At 41.4% G+C, this 23,087-nt stretch overlaps 1 protein-coding gene across 1 annotated transcript in view; it reads right to left on the bottom strand.

The window, feature by feature from the left end:
* LOC126452262 (uncharacterized) overlaps positions 1 to 22,584 on the bottom strand; it is a 136,998-nt gene extending 114,414 nt beyond the window's left edge. Inside the window, exon 1 of the mRNA XM_050091053.1 lies at positions 22,452 to 22,584. Coding sequence (XP_049947010.1) covers positions 22,452 to 22,457 — 6 coding nt within the window. The 5' untranslated portion in view covers positions 22,458 to 22,584. The remainder of the gene's footprint in view (positions 1 to 22,451) is intronic.
* Between the last annotated feature and the right edge of the window lie 503 nt (positions 22,585 to 23,087).

Here is a 23,087-nt window from a genome sequence, read left to right as displayed (position 1 = left end):
CACTTTTTTCGCTTTGTGACAGATGGCGCTGTAATAGTCACAAACATATGGGTCTTAATTTTAGACAAACAGTTGGTAACAGGTGATGAGGTCCCATACTCCGAGGAGCGTAGGGGACGGTACGGGAGACCCGCAGCGCTGTACTAGGCAACATCCTAGTGGAGGTGGTTTGCCATTGCCTTCATCCGACCGTAAATGAGGGTGAATGATAATGATGAAGACGACACAATAACACCCAGTCATCACGAGGCAGGAAAAATCCCTGACCCCGCCGGGAATCGAACCCGGGACCCCGTGCGCGGGAAGCGAGAACGCTACCGCAAGACCACGAGACACGGACAGGTAGGCTTTTTAAATTAAAATACAGAACGTAGGTACGTTTGAACATTTTATTTCGATTCTTCCAATGTAATAGATGTACCTTTGTGAACATATCATTTCTGAGAACGCATGCTGTTACAGCGTGATTACCTGTAAATACCACATTAATGCAATAAATGCTCAAAATGATGTCCGTCAACCTCAATGCATTTGGCAATAAGTGTAACGACATTCCTCTGAACAGCGAGTAGTTCGCCTTCCATAATGTTCGCACATGCATTGACAATGCGCTGGCGCATGTTGTCAGACGTAATCGGTGGATCACGATAGCAAATATCCTTCAACTTTCCCCACAGAAAGAAATCCGGGGACGTCAGATCCGGTGAACGTGCGGGCCATGGTATGGTGCTTCAACGACCAATCCACCTGTCATGAAATATGCTATTCAATACCGCTTCAACCGCACGCGAGCTATGTGCCGGATATCCATCATGTTGGAAGTACATCGCCATTCTATCATGCAGCGAAACGTCTTGCAGTAACATCGGTAGAACATTACGTAGGAAATCAGCATACATTGCACCATTTAGATTACCATCGATAAAATGGGGGCCACTTATCTTTCCTCCCACAATGCCGCACCATACATTAACCAGCCAAGGTCGCTGATGTTCCACTTGTCGCAGCCATCGTGGATTTTCCGTTGCCCAATTGTGCATATTATGTTGGTTTACGTTACCGCTGTTGGTGAATGACGCTTCGTCGCCAAACAGAAAGCATGCAAAAAAATCTGTCACCGTCCCGTAATTTCTCTTGTGCCCAGTAGCAGAACTGTACACGACGTTCAAAGTCGTCGCTATGCAATTGCTGGTGCATAGAAATATGGTACGGGTGCAATCGATGTTGATGTAGCATGCTCAACACCGACGTTTTCGAAATTCCCGATTCTCGCGCAATTTGTCTGCTACTGATGTGCAGATTAGCCACAACAGCAGCTAAAACACCTACTTGGGCATCATCATTTGTTGCAGGTCGTGGTTGACGTTTCACATGTGGCTGATCACTTCCTGTTTCCTTAAATAACGTAACTATACGGCGAACGGTTCGGATACTTGGGTGATGTCGCCCAGGATACCGAGCAGCATACATAGCACACGCCCGTTGGGCATTTTGATCACAACAGCCATACATCAACACGATATCGACCTTCCCCGCAGTTGGTAAACGGTCCAATTTAACACGGGTATCGGGAAGCAAATACCGTCCGCACTGGAGGAATGTTACGTGATACCACGTACTTATACGTTTGTGACTATTACAGCGCCATCTATCACAACGCGAAAAAAGTGGTCCAACTAAAACATTCATATATCTTTACGTACTACACGAATATGTAATAAAAAATGGGAGTTCCTATTAAAAAAAACGCAGTTGATATCCGTTTGACCTATGGCAGCGCCATCTAGCGGGCCAGCCATAGCGCCATCTGGTTTCCCCCTTCAAGCTAGACAATTTTTGTTCTTTTTAGTTTTTTCGTGTGACGCTTATTTCGTGAGATATTTGGCACGGTCACGATCAATGGACCACCCTGTATATATGGTATTAAAATATATATAGCCTATGTCCATCCAATTCTCCGTTACAGTTACGTGTAAAAGATTTTTGGTAATAAGTTTTCCTCTTTATATGTTACATATTCATATACATGCTAAATATATTTAACGATAGGTAGGCCTATATATAAACACGCGCTTATTCGAATGCAACGTTGTATCACAATTTCGAACCAATCGATGAAGACTTTTCAGAGATTTAAGACTTTTAACAAACGAGCATTTACATTTTTGTGCAGATTTCACCTGTGACTTTACACATACGGAGTGACAATTACTGAACTATATGAGCAAAAAAAGTAAATTAGTTACAAACTGCGGCTTGCAAACACTTTATTCAACATGCAAAAGTCACTACAAATATTCCAATTTAGGTTATGACATGTTCGATATGCTTGCCATCATTGGCGATGATGTAGCGCAGACGAATAGCGAAATTCTGCAAGGCCCGCTGAAATGTCGGAACATCGATGGTGTCGATGACCTTCTGAACGACTGTTTTCAGCTCAGCAATCGTTTTGGGGTCATTGCTGTATATCTTGTCTTTAATATAGCCCCGCAAAAAGGAGTCTCATGTGTTTGGATCTGGAGAATATGGCGGCCAATCGAGGCCCATTCGAGTGGCCTGTGGGTACCTCAGAGCCAGAAAGTGGTCCCCAAAGTACTCCTCAAGGACAGCAATCACACCCCTGCTTCTATTGGGTCGGGCTCCGTCTTGCATGAACCACACTTTATCGAAATCATGATCACTTTGGATAATGGGGATGAAATCATCTTCCAAAATCTTCACGTACATTTCGGTATTCACGGTGCCATCAAGGAATATCGCACCGATTATTCCGTCACTGGACATCGCACACCACAGACTCATCCGTTGGGGGCGAAGAGACTTCTCGATCACGAAATGCGTGTCCTCGGTTCCCGAAATGCGCCAATTTTGCTTACTTACGAACCCATTCAAATGAAAGTGGCCAACAACAACAATGCACGTAGTGATGCGCATACTAATTCCCATCATCCCCCGCTGCGAACCGTGCAGTTTGAACCGTTCAGAAGTAATGACGATTTTGTTTCATATAGTTCAATAATTGGTTGAAATGGCTCTGAGCACCATGGGACTCAACATCTGAGGTCATCAGTCCCCTAGAACGTAGAACTACTTAAACCTAACTAACCTAAGGATATCACACACATCCATGCCCGAGGCAGGATTCGAACCTGCGACCGTAGCAGCAGCGCGGTTCCAGACTGAAGCGCCTAGAACCGCTCGGCTACTGAATTTTAGTCCTTCTGTTACAACTGCTTGAATTTGCTCGTTTGAAACATGCCTTTACTGGAAAGGGGAGTGTTGTTGTTGTGGTCTTCAGTCCAGAGACTGGTTTCATGCAGCTCTCCATGCTGCTCTATCCTGTGCAAGCTTCTTCATCTCCCAGTACCTACTGCAACTTACGTCCTTCTGAATCTGCTTAGTGTATTCATCTCTTGGCCTCCTTCTACGATTTTTACCCTCCACGCTGCCCCCAATGCTAAATTGGTGATCCCTTGATGCCTCAGAACATGTCCTACCAACCGATCTCTTCTTCTAGTCAAGTTGTCCCACAAATTTCACCTCTCCCCAATTCTATTCAATACCTCCTCATTAGTTGTGTGATCTACCCATCTAATGGAAAGGGGGTTACAGGGAATAGAATGTGAATGACTGTTGAGGAAAGCACAGCCCTTAAGGGCCAGTTGACAAGTTTTCATCTGGATCGCTGGATGGCGCACACCCTAACGCCATGCGAACAGGTGAGGATCATATTCTTATGGTAGGAGGAACAGGAAACAGCCTGGCTAGCAATTCGGACTTAGTATTAGGTATGACCTGGAAGTAATAGGAGCAGCAACAGCTCACACTCGTGTGGGGTTTGTGGATGTTTTGCAGCGCCATGACCAGCCCTATGTTAGGACGGCTGTCAACCGTGTACCGTGTTAACTGAGAGCTGGGGGGGGGGGGGAGGAGGAGTTGTTGTTGGCAGAAACTAAATCTGTGCCTGTTGATGCAACTGGGGGGTGGGGGGGGGGGTTACACTAGTCATGGCTTGCCCCTGAATAGGAGGAGTAAGGATAGATTAGTTGATCTTCTTGCAGAAAATGTAAGGGGGGCCACACGCACACAAGACAAAATACCTGTGATTACTGGAGTCAGAGGGACACATTTTTTAGGTTAGAGTCAGGTTACAGATAGAGAGTATTGAAACAGATTAAAATAGAACAGTGCCATAATGTCTGTAGCAGTATCCAAAGAAATAAAATTTGGGTGTTTCATCAGAACATTAGAGGATTGAAAAATATGATAGATGAGCGCCTTGGATGCCTAGAAAATGGGGTATATTCTGAACGTATAGAATGCTTGGAGTCTCTCTGAACACCATGTAACCGCAGAGATGGAGAAGTTAAATTTAAGGGATTACAGATTAGCATCTTATTCATGTACAGTCAACATGGGAAAATGAGGAGTTGCTACTTATATAAAAACTGGAAACAAAGTCAAAACTATTGAAACAAATAGTTTTTGCGTAGATCAGATCCTTGAAGCATGTTCTTGTGAGATGCTACTGCAATATACATCTTCAGTAATTGTAACAACTTACAGATCCCCTCAAGGTAACTTTCAGCTATTCATGAAAAACCTAGAGGCATTATAGGGCTACCTGTCAGACAAAAAGAAGCAGTTAGTGGTTTGTAGTGATTTTAATGTAGATTTCTTAAAAGATACAGATAGGAAAAATGAGCTAGAATATTTGTTTGGCTGTTTCAGTCTAGTATCTGTTGTAAATTTTCCAACTCGTGTGCAGCAGGATAGTAGGTCAATTATCGAAAACATTTTCATAGACAGTGCTCAAGCAGAAACAATTAATGTGTACCCAGTTGTTAATGGGCTAACTGATCATGATGCACAATTAATGTAAATAACACATATAGCACCTTACAGGATTTAGGCAGGTTCATACAAGGCAGAGAGACCTATTGATGCAAACAGGGTACAGAGTTTTATGAGCAGCCTAGAAGAGGTAGAATGGGACGAAGTATACACAGAAAATGATGCTGATACCAAATTAGATTTATTCCACCGTAAATTTGTCTCAATATTTGAGAGTTGCTTTCCTGAAACGTTATTAAAAAAAAGCCGTTACAAAGTTAAGAAAGCCATGGATTACTAAGGGAATTAAGATATCGTGTTGTAAGTAGGCTGTTTATGTTTTCTCTATGTAAGTAGGCTGTTTATGTTTTCTCTATGTAAGTAGGCTGTTTATGTTTTCTCTATGTAAGTAGGCTGTTTATGTTTTCTCTATGTAAGTAGGCTGTTTATGTTTTCTTATTGGCAACGTTACGTAGCGCTCAATATGAAAATTACTGGCTGTGCTGTGTGCAGTCAGTGGCTGCTTTGCATTGTTGTAATACTCGCCATTGTAGTGTTAGGCAGCTGGCTGTGAACAGCGCGTAGCGTTGCGCAGTTGGAGGTGAGCCGCCAGCAATGGTGGATGTGGAGAGAGAGATGGCGGAGTTTTGAAATTTGTCATGAACTGCTATATTTATATACACTCCTGGAAATGGAAAAAAGAACACATTGACACCGGTGTGTCAGACCCATCATACTTGCTCCGGACACTGCGAGAGGGCTGTACAAGCAATGATCACACGCACGGCACAGCGGACACACCAGGAACCGCGGTGTTGGCCGTAGAATGGCGCTAGCTGCGCAGCATTTGTGCACCGCCGCCGTCAGTGTCAGCCAGTTTGCCGTGGCATACGGAGCTCCATCGCAGTCTTTAACACTGGTAGCATGCCGCGACAGCGTGGACGTGGACCGTATGTGCAGTTGACGGACTTTGAGCGAGGGCGTATAGTGGGCATGCGGGAGGCCGGGTGGACGTACCGCCGAATTGCTCAACACGTGGGGCGTGAGGTCTCCACAGTACATCGATGTTGTCGCCAGTGGTCGGCGGAAGGTGCACGTGCCCGTCGACCTGGGACCGGACCGCAGCGACGCACGGATGCACGCCAAGACCGTAGGATCCTACGCAGTGCCGTAGGGGACCGCACCGCCACTTCCCAGCAAATTAGGGACACTGTTGCTCCTGGGGTATCGGCGAGGACCATTCGCAACCGTCTCCATGAAGCTGGGCTACGGTCCCGCACACCGTTAGGCCGTCTTCCACTCACGCCCCAACATCGTGCAGCCCGCCTCTAGTGGTGTCGCGACAGGCGTGAATGGAGGGACGAATGGAGACGTGTCGTCTTCAGCGATGAGAGTCGCTTCTGCCTTGGTGCCAATGATGGTCGTATGCGTGTTTGGCGCCGTGCAGGTGAGCGCCACAATCAGGACTGCATACGACCGAGGCACACAGGGCCAACACCCGGCATCATGGTGTGGGGAGCGATCTCCTACACTGGCCGTACACCACTGGTGATCGTCGAGGGGACACTGAATAGTGCACGGTACATCCAAACCGTCATCGAACCCATCGTTCTACCATTCCTAGACCGGCAAGGGAACTTGCTGTTCCAACAGGACAATGCACGTCCGCGTGTATCCCGTGCCACCCAACGTGCTCTAGAAGGTGTAAGTCAACTACCCTGGCCAGCAAGATCTCCGGATCTGTCCCCCATTGAGCATGTTTGGGACTGGATGAAGCGTCGTCTCACGCGGTCTGCACGTCCAGCACGAACGCTGGTCCAACTGAGGCGCCAGGTGGAAATGGCATGGCAAGCCGTTCCACAGGACTACATCCAGCGTCTCTACGATCGTCTCCATGGGAGAATAGCAGCCTGCATTGCTGCGAAAGGTGGATATACACTGTACTAGTGCCGACATTGTGCATGCTCTGTTGCCTGTGTCTATGTGCCTGTGGTTCTGTCAGTGTGATCATGTGATGTATCTGACCCCAGGAATGTGTCAACAAAGTTTCCCCTTCCTGGGACAATGAATTCACGGTGTTCTTATTTCAATTTCCGGGAGTGTATGATGATATCAAGGTAAATACATTGTTTGTTCTCTATTAATATCTTTCATTTGCTAACTATCCCTATCAGTAGTTAGTGCCTTCAGTAGTTTGAATCTTTTATTTAGCTGGCAGTAGTGGCGCTTGCTGTATTGCAGTAGCTTGAGCAGCGAAGATTTTTGTGAGGTAAGTGATTTGTGAAAGGTATAGTTTAATGTTAGTCAGGGCCATTCTTTTGTAGGGAATTTTGAAAGTCAGATTGCGTTGCGCTAACAAAATATTGTGTGTCAGTTTAAGCACAGTCGTATGTATAATTGTTCAAAGGGGACGTTTCATATAGCGACCCTGCCAGGATACCTCACTGGAATCTTCTGATTTTTCTTGTAGTTTGTGTAATTAGTGTAGATTTTGTTTATTGCTAGCGCGTAATTGTAGAGAGAATCTCCTTTGTTGTTCCAGTCTTTCATTGTTGTACAGTAAAACAGTTGTGGCATGCATGTAGATTTGCACCAAGTATTTCGCAGCTGCGCTGGCAATTAAGTAGACATTATTTCCATTGCTATGTTATTTTATTTTTGCTCTTCAAATTGTGTTTTTCTGTGTTGTCGTGTGAAATACTGTAACAATAATGGCGTGTGAAAAACGTAATACTAGGCTCCAAAGTAAACTGAGAAATGACAGTGAAAATGAAAGCAGTGTGTTAGCGCCACCGAGAAATGAATTAACTGATGTTCAAAGTAGTAATTTGGTAATTGCGCATAGGGAAATGGAGCGGGCGGCAAACAATGGTGTAGACAGTGAAACAATTAGTGAAGAGGGAAGCATTATCGATCGATCGGTCGGCAACAGCTCGCCTCAGGAATCCGAAATGATAGGACACAATTTTGCAAACACTGTAGATTCAGGTTTTGCGTCCTCACCGTTTTCTCAAATGAGTCAAGACACGTTTTCCGCTTGTCAAAATGTGAATGTTGCCGGTGCAAATTCACTGCCGAAAAGCACTGAGGAACATCTTTCAGACACCAGTGCATTGTTATTACAGTTAATGCAACAAATGGGACAAAGGCTACAAAAGTTAGACACAACGCTTGAACAAAATCAGAAACAAACACAGCAACAGTTACACACAATGGAACAAAATCAGAGACAAACACAGGAGAATCTTAAAAAGTTAGACACAATGGAACAGAATCTTCAAAAGTTAGACTCATTGGAGCAAACTCTTGAACAAACACGTGAGGATTTAACTACTGAGTTACATCACATTGAATCGAAATGTCAAAAAGTCTGTAATGACGTAAAAACACAAATTTGTGAGCATTTACAACCTATTTTTTCGCATCATGAAAATGCATTACAGAATCATGAAGCAGCCATAAAAGAACTGCAAACTATGGTTCATGAAAATCACAACACCTTGCAAGCTGAAATTGACTCAGTTGCATCTACCGATTCGGTTACGCAACTTGCAAAAACTCAGGAAAACTTAAAGGTCACAGTAGACACGATTGCAACACAAATGGACACTCTGAAACTTGGTTCAGAAAAACATACAGAGGAAATAATTTCACTATCGGATAAAGTAGCAGAACTTTCAGATCAGTTCACTAACTTATCTACAAAGGTAGATGATGATCTGAATAACACAACACCTGTAGCCTTCACTGACACTGAAGAGTATGTAGAAATTAGAAAATTCAAACAAAATCAAAATCAAATCAATACACAGTACAAAAGAGAAATCCGGGAAGTGCAAGATCAGTTGGCACAAGTAGTACAAGAATTACGTATTTCAGAGGACACCCGCACCCCAATACGGGAAGAGAGACATAGAAATACGGAACAGCCACAAAATAATAACACAGCGCATTTCGGAAATTATGAAAGAAATTGGCAATGTGCACCGAATTTTGAGATGGAACGGCGCGCGCCAACAAAGAAACAGACAATGACTCGCACCGCAGGCAGCCACCTGCGCCGGCTGGCTCAGAGAAAAATAACATAGACGCTAACCTTGAGAAAAACTCCAGTATTCTTTACCGACGTATACCGCCTGACAATTGCATTCAAGTTCAAACTCTGAGTACTATGAAGAGTAAAGGTTTACACCACATTTCACATGTAAAACCGTTTATTGAAAGATAATCTGCTTTTTAACTTTGTCTTTGCCATATAACTTTTCACTTTACATTGCGAGTAAGCGTTGTCAGACTTAGAATCTGTTAACATACAACAATGTTTGAAGTTAAATATCCAATCAAGAACCAAGAGAACTTATTTAAACAGAAATGACGAATGCATTGTTATAGTGAACAGACGACACAGTGTTGTATTTGTACATTCTTGCTTGTTAGTTGCACGATTACGTAACGACTATCAGGCTTACATACTTAGAACCTATACTGGTACTGCTAATGAGATTTTAAGGCAACATTTTGGTTGACCTGAAAATATATTCTGGATTTAAAGTACTTTCAGTGAGATACCAGATGGCACAGTGGTTAGTTTATGTGACAGCTACACGATTTTATCACGACGCTACTAATGAGTGACAATTTACAATGTTGCTTTTGCAGTGTTTCTGTTTTATATCTGCACAGTTTTTCTGAATTCTTCTGGAAAGTAAAACATGTTTTAGTAGTAACTTTTGTGGTACAGCAACAATGAGATTGTCTTTTCCGTAGCACAACAATACGTTACAGCACAGTACTTTCTTCATCACGGCAATAAGCGTAATAACTAAGATATCTATACATAAAGCATTTCACTTTTGTTTATCATGAGGTAAGTACATTGACTTCTGCAGAACTTGGCTTTCGGAGGACGATAAGTACGACACTTCCACAGAATTATCTTACAGCAAGACGCACATTTAGCGCTACAGGACACGCATTTGAGAGATTTTGTACTTAAGCCATTTATTTTTCAAGATTTTTGAATTACAAAGAAAGTTTTCCGTGATACATTTCATTCCATTGTAATAATCTATAACACCTGAGGGTATAATTACATTAATCCTCAGGGGGGTACACGCTTACTTTGTGTACCATGTGTTTGGCAAGCACAAGGAACCCTAGCTAATATGGTATTTGCTTATACAACTTTACACATCGGTACCATATTTCTCTAACACACAAATTACACACCTATCTGATCATTTAACTGAGACAGACAAACGTTTTTTACTACGTCAGTGACACATGTTTACGTAGTTACACCGTTGGATAACTTCACACTTACGAAACTGTATTTTGTCTGTACTTTGTAAACTGTTCATATTTTTTTGGAATCATTGTGATACTATGAGAGCTTTGAATGATGTATTTGGTATGAGATCATGATGTTTAAAGTACGTTTGAGGCAGCTGACACTTTTGACATGAGCAGAGAATTTTTTTAGGCTTAGAAATTATTGGAGGAAGTTACGACGATATTGAGATTTGACTGAGGTGTAATGATGTTATTTTTACGACGACGATGTGCATTAAGCTGTTGAGGTATGTTTATGGTCAATAAGCTGATGTTATATGAGGAATCTGATTATGCTATGTAGTTATTATGTGTTGATGAATACGAATATGTATATGTGTAATAAGGTAAGGAATAATGAGTAGTGATTAGGGACTCTGATTTGTGGAAAAGGTTGTTGGAAACCAAGAATCGTACTTTAAGAGTTATGAAATGTGCGTAAATGCGTGACTGTATCACAATGCTGACGAATATTTTATTTGGACACTTATATTTATAGGTTTCGTTTCTACACTTTTGTAACGCAAATTTTCGACCTGTGAAATTTTTATATGAGACTGTCACTGTAGCGAAAACTGCTGTCGTCGTAAATACGAGGGTTATTCCAAAAGTAAGGTCCGGTTATAAAAAAAAAAATCAAAACTAAAATGTTTTTTCAAAACAATTGTTTTATTTACATTCCTTACATCTTTATCTATTTTTCTACATAACTTCCATACTTATTTAAACATTTGTCACATCGTTCAACAAGCTTTTGAATGCCCATGTTATAGAAATCGGCCGCCTGTGACGATAACCAGTCCTTAACTGCTTCTTTCACTTCATCATCTGTGTCGAAGCGCTTGACGCCGAGAAACTCCTTTAAGTAACGGAACAGGTGGAAATCACTTGGCGCCAGGTCCGGACTGTAAGGAGGATGGCCCATCTATTCCCATCCAAATTTCTTGATCAGAGCTTGCGTTTCATTTGCAGTGTGGGGTCTGGCATTGTCATGCAACAACAAGATTCCAGACGACAAAAGACCACGTCGCTTATTCTGGATTGCACGTCGAAGTTTAGTCAGGGTAGCGCAGTAGGCGGCTTTATTAATCGTTGTTCCTCTCTCCATAAAGTCGACTAACAATACTCCACGTCTATCCCAGAACACAGTCGCCATAACCTTACGTGTTGAGATTGTCTGCTTTGCCTTGACCTTGACTGGCGATGACGTGTGACGCCATTGCATTGACTGACGTTTAGACTCTGGAGTGATGTGAGAAACCCATGTCTCATCCCCTGTGACAACATTGTCTAAAAGACTGTCACCTTCCTTATGATATCGCTCCAAAAAATCAAGAGCAAAAGCCATTCTTTTCATTCGTTGGGGCTCAGTAAGCAGCCTGGGAACCCAACGGGCACACAATTTGTGAAACTTCAAATGTTCAGACACAATTCTGTACAAAGTTGTTCTACTCACATTCGGAAAATGCATGTCTACGTCTGTAATAGTGAATCGGCGATCTTCACGAATTTTTTTGTCAACCGCATTGACCAAATCGTCTGAAATCACTGATGGTCGGCCACACCGTGGTTCATCGTGCACATTATCCCATCCTTCATTAAAAGCTCGCACCCACTTGCACACTTTACTGTCGCTCATTATGTTAGGACCGTACACTTCAGTAATCTGCCGATGGATTTCCGCCGCTGAATTGTTTCTTGCAGACAAAAACCGTATCACTGCCCTTACTTCACAATCGGAGGGCTGATCAATTGTCTTAAACATTGTAAAGTGACACTGTGAACTACACTCAGCAACAGTAACAAAGCGAATGGCGGCGTTTGACGCGCAAGGCTTGCCGGGAGTCGGCGCGCATGCGTGTTTTGTCATTGGCGCCAAATTTCAATAGTTACGGCGAATCGGACCTTACTTTTGGAATAACCCTCGTATTTCAGTAAGAAAGTTAAGTGACCACCTGCATGTAATGCGTCGTGGGCACGCAGCTGTGTCAGACGCCGGGAGAACAAGTCATTAGTGAGTGCCTCATCAGAAGCACAGGTAGAAAAAAAAAGAAAGGGAAGGCCATTGTCCGCGCTACTGACATTTCCTTGTTGAAAGCATACTGTGGAGCTCGTAATTTATGATATTTACTGAAATGCCTAATAAAATGACAAGAAATATTTTTACATCTGCACACCTGATTATGACAAGTGTCTTTCTACGAGAGTTGAGAGCTACTGACTTACGAAATGCCACATGACTATTGAATGATATTTTTATGCTTTGGTTTGCGTAGTTGCTTATTTCATTTGATATCTGGTTTCCATCTGTGTTGCAGCTTTGCTTTTATAAAATGAAATGCATTTGCTAATGTGAACACTTTCTGTCAACAGATCTATTAAATAATTATTTTATGATCCACATTCTTTAAAAAAGGAGCACTTGGAAAGGAAAGAACAATAAGAAGGAACTAGTAACAGTAACACATAATTTTCTTTTCAAGTAGATGGTAATATTTTTTTTTTACAATAATTTGTTATGGTGCACCACTTTAATTACTTAGACATTAAGATGTGATTATACATTTCCCTTATCTGCATTGTTATCTTTAGTGTACTATTTTTTCTGCTTGAGCTATGTCATGTTTAGGTATAAGTTGCTGCTGTTTGCCAGGCATAGTGCTACTGAACTTTAATTTGTGTTACTCTGCTAAGCCAGATTTTTTTTGTTGCTGCTCATTGGCTCATATTAGTTGTAATTTTGCATTTTTTCTGTTAATTTAGATTTACTGTAGCTTGCTTTGCGATTTTCCATTTTTTTATTGCTGTTTATATTAATTGTTTTATGTGCTGCTGCATTGCCTCGTTCCTTAGTTTAGCATCTGAGCTCAGTAGATTTAAGTTAGCTTAAGAGGGGGTAGCCTCTAAGAGAATGAGTTGCGATGAATTGGAAGAAATGCATTGAGAAAACAGGTTTAGGTAGGATTTTCTTGGAAATAAATGTTGAGGTAAGAAATGTGTGAACATATAAATACAGAAAGCATGCTTAGATAGAATTTTTTTGGTGGAAACAAAGGATGAAATAAGAGGAAAGATATATGAAGTTTTGGGTTGGACTGCAGTACCAAATGTTACACTGAAAACGAACCCTGTCCTTTCCTGTTGGTGTTATCCCACTATGTGTTTGTGTACCCTTGAGTATTTGTTTTCTTCCTGTCTCTGTGTAGTTTCATAGAATTTTTTCTTCTTTTAATATTAAGCTACATTCACTATGATGAGGAATACTGTTATCCTCGAATATAATTGGCATTAATAATATGTTATTTACTTTGTAAAGATGTTAGACATTTTTAATTCTGTTCTGTTCAATGCTCATGTGTGAAGTTGATGTTTCAAAAGTTATTGTGACCCTTTATGTATGTACTCATGTCATAATTCCTGTAACACTGACGCATATGTCTATTTCTATTCTTTTGTAAAGCCTGTACTACAAATGTTATCTGTATTATTATGTTCTTTAATGATGTATTTTGTACCTTTGTAATTGTATTTTCATGTTGTAAATTTATAAAATTGTAATTGTCACCAGTTCATGATATTATTAACTTGTAAGTTGCACACGTTTCGGTTGGTCATAGTATATGGACAATATGTGAGAAGTAGGGACTGTTAGTGTTTGCACGTGTGTTACTAATTCAGCAAGGGACTGGATAACAGCATTGCTGGTTCTTAGGACAATTCCAAAAACGTTGTGAGTGCACAAGTGGTGGTTTATGGACTTGCTATATTCTCTGCAAGACTCTTCGATGGTGATTGTGCACCTGCACAGTCGCAACAGATGGCTGCTGGCCATTTCTACAAGGACTACAGTGGGTCTGCATCTATGATGACCCACCAACGCCATTATTTCTACAAGGACTACAGTGGGTCTGCAGCTTTGATGACCCACCAATACCATTATCTCTACAAGGACTACAGTGGGTCTGCACCTCTGGTGGCCCACCAATACCACAATCTCTACCAGGACTCCAGTGGGTCTGCTCTGTGATGACCTACCTACCAATATTCTTCCAAACTACGACTGACTCTGCTGTGGGTTTGCTCTGTTGTGGCCCATTACCTGTCTGCATGTCGAGTCAGCACTGTCTTTCCGTTGGAAGGACAACACTACTTCTTCAAGACTGCATGGAAATCCACTACTTCTGTGTGCATTTTCTTTTACTGCTCAGACTTTGAGAAAAACTCTGCATTTTTACTGTGATGAACAATGTGGACTGTCTTTATGGACTGTGAGAAATTTTTAGCTTTTGACCAACGTTGTATCAATAAGTGTGTGCATTTGATTTCTTTGTTATTGTAATTATGAAAAATTTTATCAAATCATTATTGGCCACTGCCCAAAAAAAAAAATTTGTAAAATTTTTTGTGGGGAGCATGGGGGCTATGTAAGTAGGCTGTTTATGTTTTCTCTATGTAAGTAGGCTGTTTATGTTTTCTCTATGTAAGTAGGCTGTTTATGTTTTCTCTATGTAAGTAGGCTGTTTATGTTTTCTTATTGGCAACGTTACGTAGCGCTCAATATGAAAATCACTGGCTGTGCTGTGTGCAGTCAGTGGCTGCTTTGCATTGTTGTAATACTCGCCATTGTAGTGTTAGGCAGCTGGCTGTGAACAGCGCGTAGCGTTGCGCAGTTGGAGGTGAGCCGCCAGCAGTGGTGGATGTGGAGAGAGAGATGGCGGAGTTTTGAAATTTGTCATGAACTGCTATATTTATATATGATGATATCAAGGTAAATACATTGTTTGTTCTCTATTAATATCTTTCATTTGCTAACTATCCCTATCAGTAGTTAGTGCCTTCAGTAGTTTGAATCTTTTATTTAGCTGGCAGTAGTGGCGCTTGCTGTATTGCAGTAGCTTGAGCAGCGAAGATTTTTGTGAGGTAAGTGATTTGTGAAAGGTATAGTTTAATGTTAGTCAGGGCCATTCTTTTGTAGGGAATTTTGAAAGTCAGATTGCGTTGCGCTAACAAAATATTGTGTGTCAGTTTAAGCACAGTCGTATGTATAATTGTTCAAAGGGGACGTTTCAGTGTAAGACAAAGAGGGAAATATATGGACAGGCCAGAATAAGTCAGGATCCGACATTACTTGTTTACTACAAAAGATACTGTAAAGGAAAGTCATTAAGAAGTCGAGAAGCTTATGTGTTTTGACAGAAATTAATAATGCGGATAATAAGATTAAAACTATATGGAATATTGTCAAATGGGATACGGGGCAGCCAGTGCACAGCATACCATAGAAATAAAGCTAAATGAAGATGTTGTGAGCAATAATTCACAAGTTGCAAGTATTTTTAACAATCACTTTCTGAATGTAGCAGCAAAAATAGGGTTGAAAGGTTCAGTTGAAGAAGCAAAAAAATATGTTAAAATTGTCAGTCCCAAAGAACTTTAGGCATTTGGAAATAGCACCATCATCCCCCACTGAAATCAAGGGAATTATAAATATTCTGAAAAACAAAAGCTCATGTGGTGTTGATGGAGTCTCTAACAGAATTGGGAAGTGTTGTTCTAATATAATAAGTGAAATCCTTTGTGATATATGTAATGCTTCACTGGCACATGGAATTTTTCCAGACAGATTGAAATATGCAGTCGTCAAACCTCCTCATAAGAAAGGGGACAAGAGTGACTTAAATAGTTATAGACCAATCTCATTGCCGACTTCATTTTCTAAAATATTCGAAAAAGTGATGTATTCAAGAGTAGTCCCACATTTAAGTGAAAATAATTTACTCAGCATGCCACAGTTAAGATTCCGGAAGGGTTACTCGACTGAGAATGCTATCTACACATTTACCCATCAAATAGTACAAGCCCTAAATAACAAATTATCGCCAGTTGGTATTTTTTGTGATCTTTCCAAGGCATTTGACTGTATGGATCATGTCACTCTTAGAAAAACTCAGGTTTTATGGAATTGAAGGCTGGTTTGAATCATACTTAACGAACATAAAGCAAAACGTTGTGCTGAATAACACAAATAATGTTGGGAGGGTGATAAATTCTAGTGATTGGGGAGTTATCACAAAGGGAGCCCTGCGGGGTTGAATTTTTGGTCCTCTGCTGTTCCTTATTCATGTGAATGACCTCTCACTTAACGTTCAGCAAGCAGAACTAGTACTTTTTGCAGATGACACGAGTGTTATAATAAATCCCATTCCAGAAAAAGCAGCTGAAGATATTGTTAAGAATGTCTTTCAAAGAATTATTAAGTGGTTCTCAGAAAATGGACTCTCCCTTAATTTTGAAAAAAACTCACTATATCCAGTTCTGTACACAGAATAGATTAATACCAACAATTGATGTAGCATATGAACAGGGCTCAGTTAACAGGGTAGATTTCTCCAAATTTTTGGGTGTTCACATTGATGACAACTTGAACTGGAAGAAGCATATTACTGAGCTTCTCAAGCAGTTAAGTTCAGCTTCTTTCGCTCTTTGTACAATCGCTAGTCTTGGTAATAAACAGATGAGCCTCCTAACGTACTTTACATATTTCCACTCAATAATGTCTTATGGAATAATTTTTGGGATAACTCATCACTTAGACATAAGTATTGATTGTGCAAAAAAGAGCAGTGAAAATAATTAGTGGTGTTCACGCAAGGACTCATGTAGGCCCCTATTCAAGGAGTTAGGTATTTTGACTGCACCATGAGATTACATATATTCGATAATGAAATTCGTTATAAATAATCTATGTCAATTCGCAAAGAACAGTGATGTTCATACGTACAACACTAGAGGGAAAAATGACCTTTCCTATCCGTTATTGAAACTGTCAGTTGCTCAAAAAGGAGTACATTATTCAGCAATAAAAATCTTTGATCATTAGCCCAACAACATAAAGTGTCTAGCAGCAAGCAGGTCAAGTTTAAAATCTAGCTTAAAATCATTTCTTTTGGACAACTTCTTCTATTCCATGGACGAGTTTCTGTTTGAAAACTGGTAAAAAAAACTTGTACCTCTAAATGTAGTTGCATGTGTAGAATTTAAAATTTCAGTAATATTAATATTGGCGCTATTTATGTGTGTATATATGTCTTGTAATCTGACTTGTTCCACATCATATCGATAAAATAATCGTGAAAATGATCTACGAACATGACATAACTAAACTAAACTAAAAACTAAACGGGCAACCAATAGTACACAAGACTTTGTTCAAAGGTGACGTCATTTTCACGACACACGCATTTATCGAAGCCCACAGGAACTTCTGCCGACTTTCGTTAGCGTTCAATTTGGGGTGCTTTTGAGACAGAGACATTGTATTGGATTGCGATTTCGATAGTTTTCGTATCGTAACTTGTGTCTTAATGAAAGCATGCTGTTTCAAGGAAACGTCACATTGAAGTCTTACAAAAACACGTCATTTTCGTTGTGATTTGTCATAATTAAACATCACATAATGGCTTAGCAGCGGTTCTGATTTGTGACTTACAGCACGAAGGCCAAAGTTCCGCAACTATATCGTAGTGTGGAGGCAATGAGCGTGCAGTTACGAAGCAAAATAGCATAGTGGCTGGTTCGACTCCTGCCATGTCTAATTTTTTTTCCGCTTTCGCGTTTGTAAAAGGTTCTGGGACTCCCTTATTATTGTATTAGAAGTATGTTCTGTAACATTCAATTTTATGTACATACAAGAATGCGGCTCTCTCTCTCTCTCTCTCTCTCTCTCTCTCTCTCTCTCTCTCTCTCTCTCACACACACACACACACACACACACACACACACACACACACACAGGAGTAAGTTGCCATTATCAATCATTTACAAATGAAGCATGAAATTGGCAAATGCGAATAAATATCCAAAACACGACGATGGTCTGGTAAAACAAACTAATTCTCGCTATAAAAATCACAGAAAAAGAATGACACATTTGCATGAGAATTACGTAAAAGGTAGGGTAACTTAGTCTCTGCCATCTATAAGGTATAAAAGAAAATTTACGAGCTAGTTCTTTCAGGACACTTCTTTTCCAAATATGAACGTCATGAATTAAAGGACATCTTTGAAGACCAATCTTACGTTTTTCGTCAATTATTATAGCAAATTTTACCAATATCGACGCGTTTTCGAGAGAAAAAATGTGCTGGTGTTTTCAAAGAGCATTTATTCACAGGACACAAGTTAAATGAGCTGCGGCTTTAATTCATCTGGTAGAAAGGCTAACCACTCTTTCTAATTACAGACAAACGCCTAAAACTACTTTTCAGAATCGCTAAACATAAATTTATATTGTTGAGCCACCTTAAAGAACACAGTTGAATATACAGGGTGAATATTAATAAAACCGACAAACTGCTGGGTCGGATTCCTGACTAGAAATGGAGGAGTAAAGGTCCTATGAATATGTGTCCGGAAATGCATCGTTGCCACGGTAGATGGTGCTGTACGAATGAACGTTCCTCTGACCACGTGCCGTGTGTTCCTTGTGTGTTGCAGGCTGTGTGACTGACACAGCGTACTGTAAGTAGCAGAGTGGTCCGGTATTCATGTCGGGAACAAACCGAGATGGTGTTTGTGTACGACAGAGCAGATGCAAACGGTCGAGAGGCAGCACGGCTGTACCAAAACGAGTACCCCCACAGACACCGACCACATCACACAACGTTTCGAGCCCTTTTTTGGCGTTTGTGTGATCGTGGGTCCTTTCAGACAGACGAATGCGCAGGTAGGCGGTGGACTGTGCGTACACCACATCTGGAGGACCCGGTTCTACGGGATATTGAGACGAATTCTAGTACAAGCTCCAGGCAAGAGGCCCGCCAACATGGTGTAAGCCAAAGTATGATTATGTGGATCCTGCATGACAACCGCTACTATCTCTGCCACCTGCAGTCCCATGGAGGCCACTTTGAACATCTGTTGCGTTGCGACGTGGATGCGATGCAGCTCTGTACTCTGTTCCGGGATGATTTGTTGTCGTTGCGTTTCTAGGCGCTTCTGTCTGGAACCGTGCGACCGCTACGGTCGCAGGTTCTAATTCTGCCTCGGGCATGGATGTGTGTGATGCCCTTAGGTTAGTTAGGTTTAAGTGGTTCTAAGTTCTAGGAGACTGATGACCTCAGAAGTTAAGTCCCATAGTGCTTAGAGCCATTTGAACCATTTTGTTGCCGTTGCACGCACACGTCCCATTTCCGGACACTAGCTCATAGGACCTCTTTTCCTCAATTTACAGTTAGGAAAATGTCCCTGCAGTTTGCCGGTTTCATTAACGTTCACCCTGTACACATTATTGGCTGGCTGCCTTGAGATTGTAAACCAGCAAATCATCTCATTGTGGGGTTCATGAAGGCATATTACGAAAAACAATTAGTAAACTATCGTAGAAAGCCCACATTATATAGATTACATAATGGTAAGACAGAGATTTAAGAACCAGGTTTTAAATTGTAAGACATTTCCAGGGGAAGATGTGGTTTCTGACCACAATCTATTGGTTATGAACTGAAGAAACTGCAAAACGGTGGGAATTTAAGGAGATGGGACCTGGATAAACTGACTAAACCAGAGGTTGTACAGAGTTTCAGGGAGAGCATAAGGGAACAGTTGACAAGAATGGGGGAAAGAAATACAGTAGAAGAAAAGCGAGTAGCTTTGAGGGATGAAGTGGTGAAGGCAGCAGAGGATCAAGTAGGTAAAAAGACGAGGGTTAGTAGAAATCCTTGGGTAACAGAAGAAATATTGAATTTAATTGATGAAGGGAGAAAATATAAAAATGCAGTAAATGAAGCAGGCGAAAAGGAATACAAACGTCTCAAAAATGAGATCGACAGGAAGTGCAAAATGGCTAAGCAGGGATGGCTAGAGAACAAATGTAAGGCTGTAGAGGCTTATCTCACTAGGGGTAAGATAGATCCTGCCTACAGGAAAATTAAAGAGACTTTTGGAGAAAAGAGAACCACTTGTATGAATATCAAGAGCTCAGATGGAAACCCAGTTCTAAGTAAAGAAGGAAAAGCAGATAGGTGGAAGGAGTATATAGAGGGTCTATACAACGGCGATGTACTTGAGGACAATAATATGGAAATGTAAGAGGATGTAGATGAAGATGAAAAGGGAGATATGATACTGCGTGAAGAGTTTGACAGAGCACTGAAAGACCTGAGTCGAAACAAAGCTCCGGGAGTAGACAACATTCCATTAGAACTACTGACAACCTTGGGAGAGCCAGTCCTGACAAAACTCAACCATCTGGTGAGCAAGATGTATGAGATAGGCGAAATACCCTCAGACTTCAAGCAGAATATAATAGTTCCATCCCAAAGAAAGCAGATCTTGACAGTGTGAAAATTACCGAACTATCAGTTTAATAAGTCACGGTTGCAAAATACTAACGCGAATTCTTTACAAACGAATGGAAAAACTAGTAGAAGCCGACCTCGGGGAAGATCATTTTGGATTCCGTAGAAATATCGGAACACGTGAGGCAATACTGACCCTACGACTTATCTTAGAAGCTAGATTAAGGAAAGGCAAACCTACGTTTCTAGCATTTGTAGACTTAGAGAAAGCTTTTGACAATATTGACTGGAATACTCTCTATAAAATTCTGAAGGTGGCAGGGGTAAAATACAGGGAGCGAAAAGCTATTTATAATTTGTACAGAAGCCAGATGGCAGTTATAAGAGCCGAGGGACATCAAAGGGAAGCAGTGGTTGGGAAGGAAGTGAGACAGGGTTGTAGCCTATCCCCGATTTTATTCAATCTATATATTGAGCAAGCAGTGAAGGAAACAAAAGAAAAATTCGGAGTAGGTATTAAAATCCATGGAGAAGAAATAAAAACTTTGAGGTTCGCCGATGACATTGTAATTCTGTCAGAGACAGCAAAGGACTTGGAAGAGCAGTTGAACGGAATGGATAGTGTCTTGAAAGGAGGATATAAGATGAACATCAACAAAAGCAAAACAAGGATAATGGAATGTACTGGAATTAGGTGGGGTGATGCTGAGGGAAATAGATTAGGAAATGAGACATTTAAAGTAGTAAAGGAGTTTTGCTATTTGGGGAGCAAAATAACTGATGATGGTTGAAGTAGAGAGGATATAAAATGTAGACTGGCAATGGCAAGGAAAGCGTTTCTGAAGAAGAGAAAGTTGTTAACATCGAGTACAGATTTAAATGTCAGGAAGTCGTTTCTGAAAGTATTTGTATGGAGTGTAGCCATGTATGGAAGTGAAACATGGACGATAAATAGTTTGGACTAGAAGAGAATAGAGGCTTTCGAAATGTGGTGCTACAGAAGAATGCTGAAGATTAGATGGGTAGATCACATTACTAATGAGGAAGTATTGAATAGGATTGGGGAGAGGAGAAGTTTGTGGCACAACTTGACCAGAAGAAGGGATCGGTTGGTAGGACATGTTCTGAGGCATCAAGGGCTCACCAGTTTAGTATTGGATGGCAGCGTGGAGGGTAAAAATCGTAGAGGGAGACCAAGAGATGAATACACTAAGCAGATTCAGAAGGATGTAGGTTGCAGTAGGTGCTGGGAGGTGAAGAAGCTTGCACAGGATAGAGTAGCATGGAGAGCTGCATCAAACCAGTCTCAGGACTGAAGACCACAACAACAACAACAACAGCAGTAATCCACGCACTTTCAAATCGAAACTGCAGAGTTTCCTCCTGAGTGACTCCTTCCTTTCTGTCGAGGAGTTCCTTGAAAAATTGAGCTGATTCCTAGGTCATAGCATTGATTGAGTACTTAAACTTATGGTTTGGATTCATGAACATTTTATTTTATCTGTTATTCTATTTTATGTACTGACACGTTCCATGACCTTGGAGATTCGCTCCTCAATTTGGTCCTCTTGAACTAGACGTGTAAATAAATAAATAAATAAACAAAAACTTTTTCATTAAGATTCGGGCATAATTCTCGCAAACACTGTAATCTCTCCGTTAACCAGCCCACTCTACATGAAAGCGGAACTTTACAGGACTATAAACGAAGAAATTTCTGGGTTAACGGACCCTGTAGTAAAGATAAAGCGAATCTCCACACCCTCTGGTTGAAGAGGATGTTATTGTTTTGAACGTCATGTTCGCGTAGCGCCCTCACCTGTTGAGAAACGAACGATCACGGGATAGTCGATAGACGGCTCCTCTCATCTCCGATACAGCGTGTGAGGTCACAGTGACGTCACGTTTGCACGAAGTGTTGTGGGCTGCAGGTCATCCTACAAGCGGACCGAGCCGTCGCCCTCCCGCGCTGCCTGGTGCCCTTACCTGCATGTCCAGATTCCCTCCGGTAGTCAGCTGTAGACGTCGCTAGACTGGCTGCCAGCTCAGGACGTAAAGTCGACAGTCACTGCAGCGTAAGAGCGCAGTCCACACCAGACGCCGCCGGCTGTTATCTGCTGTGCTGTCGCTTGTTGTGCACACGCATCAGGAACTCTGCGGTCTGGCCGCCAGGAAGACGTGGCGCAAAAATACACAACCAGGCAGCTAGCTAGCTCCGGATCCCGCTTCAGCCGCAGGGAATCTTCCTCGTTCTGACCCTCAACTTGTCACCGTGAGAGGCACTGATGTCGTATCGTCCACGCTTCTGTGATTTGATTTCGTATACTTTTCACTCCATTTATCTCCATGAGGTCATCCTCAGGCGTGTAGAACATGACAGAAGATCAACAATACATATTTACAAAGTAAAGAGATACGTCAAACACATCATACCCATGGGTATGTAATAAGTCAAAATTTCCACAAAATAATTACATTTACACTGAAACGCCAAAGAAACTCGTATAGGCATGCGTATTCAAATATAAATAGGCAGAATACGGCGCTGCGGTCGCCAAGCCTATACGAGACATCAAGTGTCTGGCGCAGTTGTTAGATCGGTTATTGCTGCTGCAATGGCTA

This window comes from Schistocerca serialis, unplaced genomic scaffold (assembly GCF_023864345.2).
Source record: "Schistocerca serialis cubense isolate TAMUIC-IGC-003099 unplaced genomic scaffold, iqSchSeri2.2 HiC_scaffold_843, whole genome shotgun sequence".
NCBI classification, from domain to species: domain Eukaryota; kingdom Metazoa; phylum Arthropoda; class Insecta; order Orthoptera; family Acrididae; genus Schistocerca; species Schistocerca serialis.
Note: the sequence above shows the minus strand (reverse complement) of the source record. Positions and strands in the feature narration are given on the sequence as shown.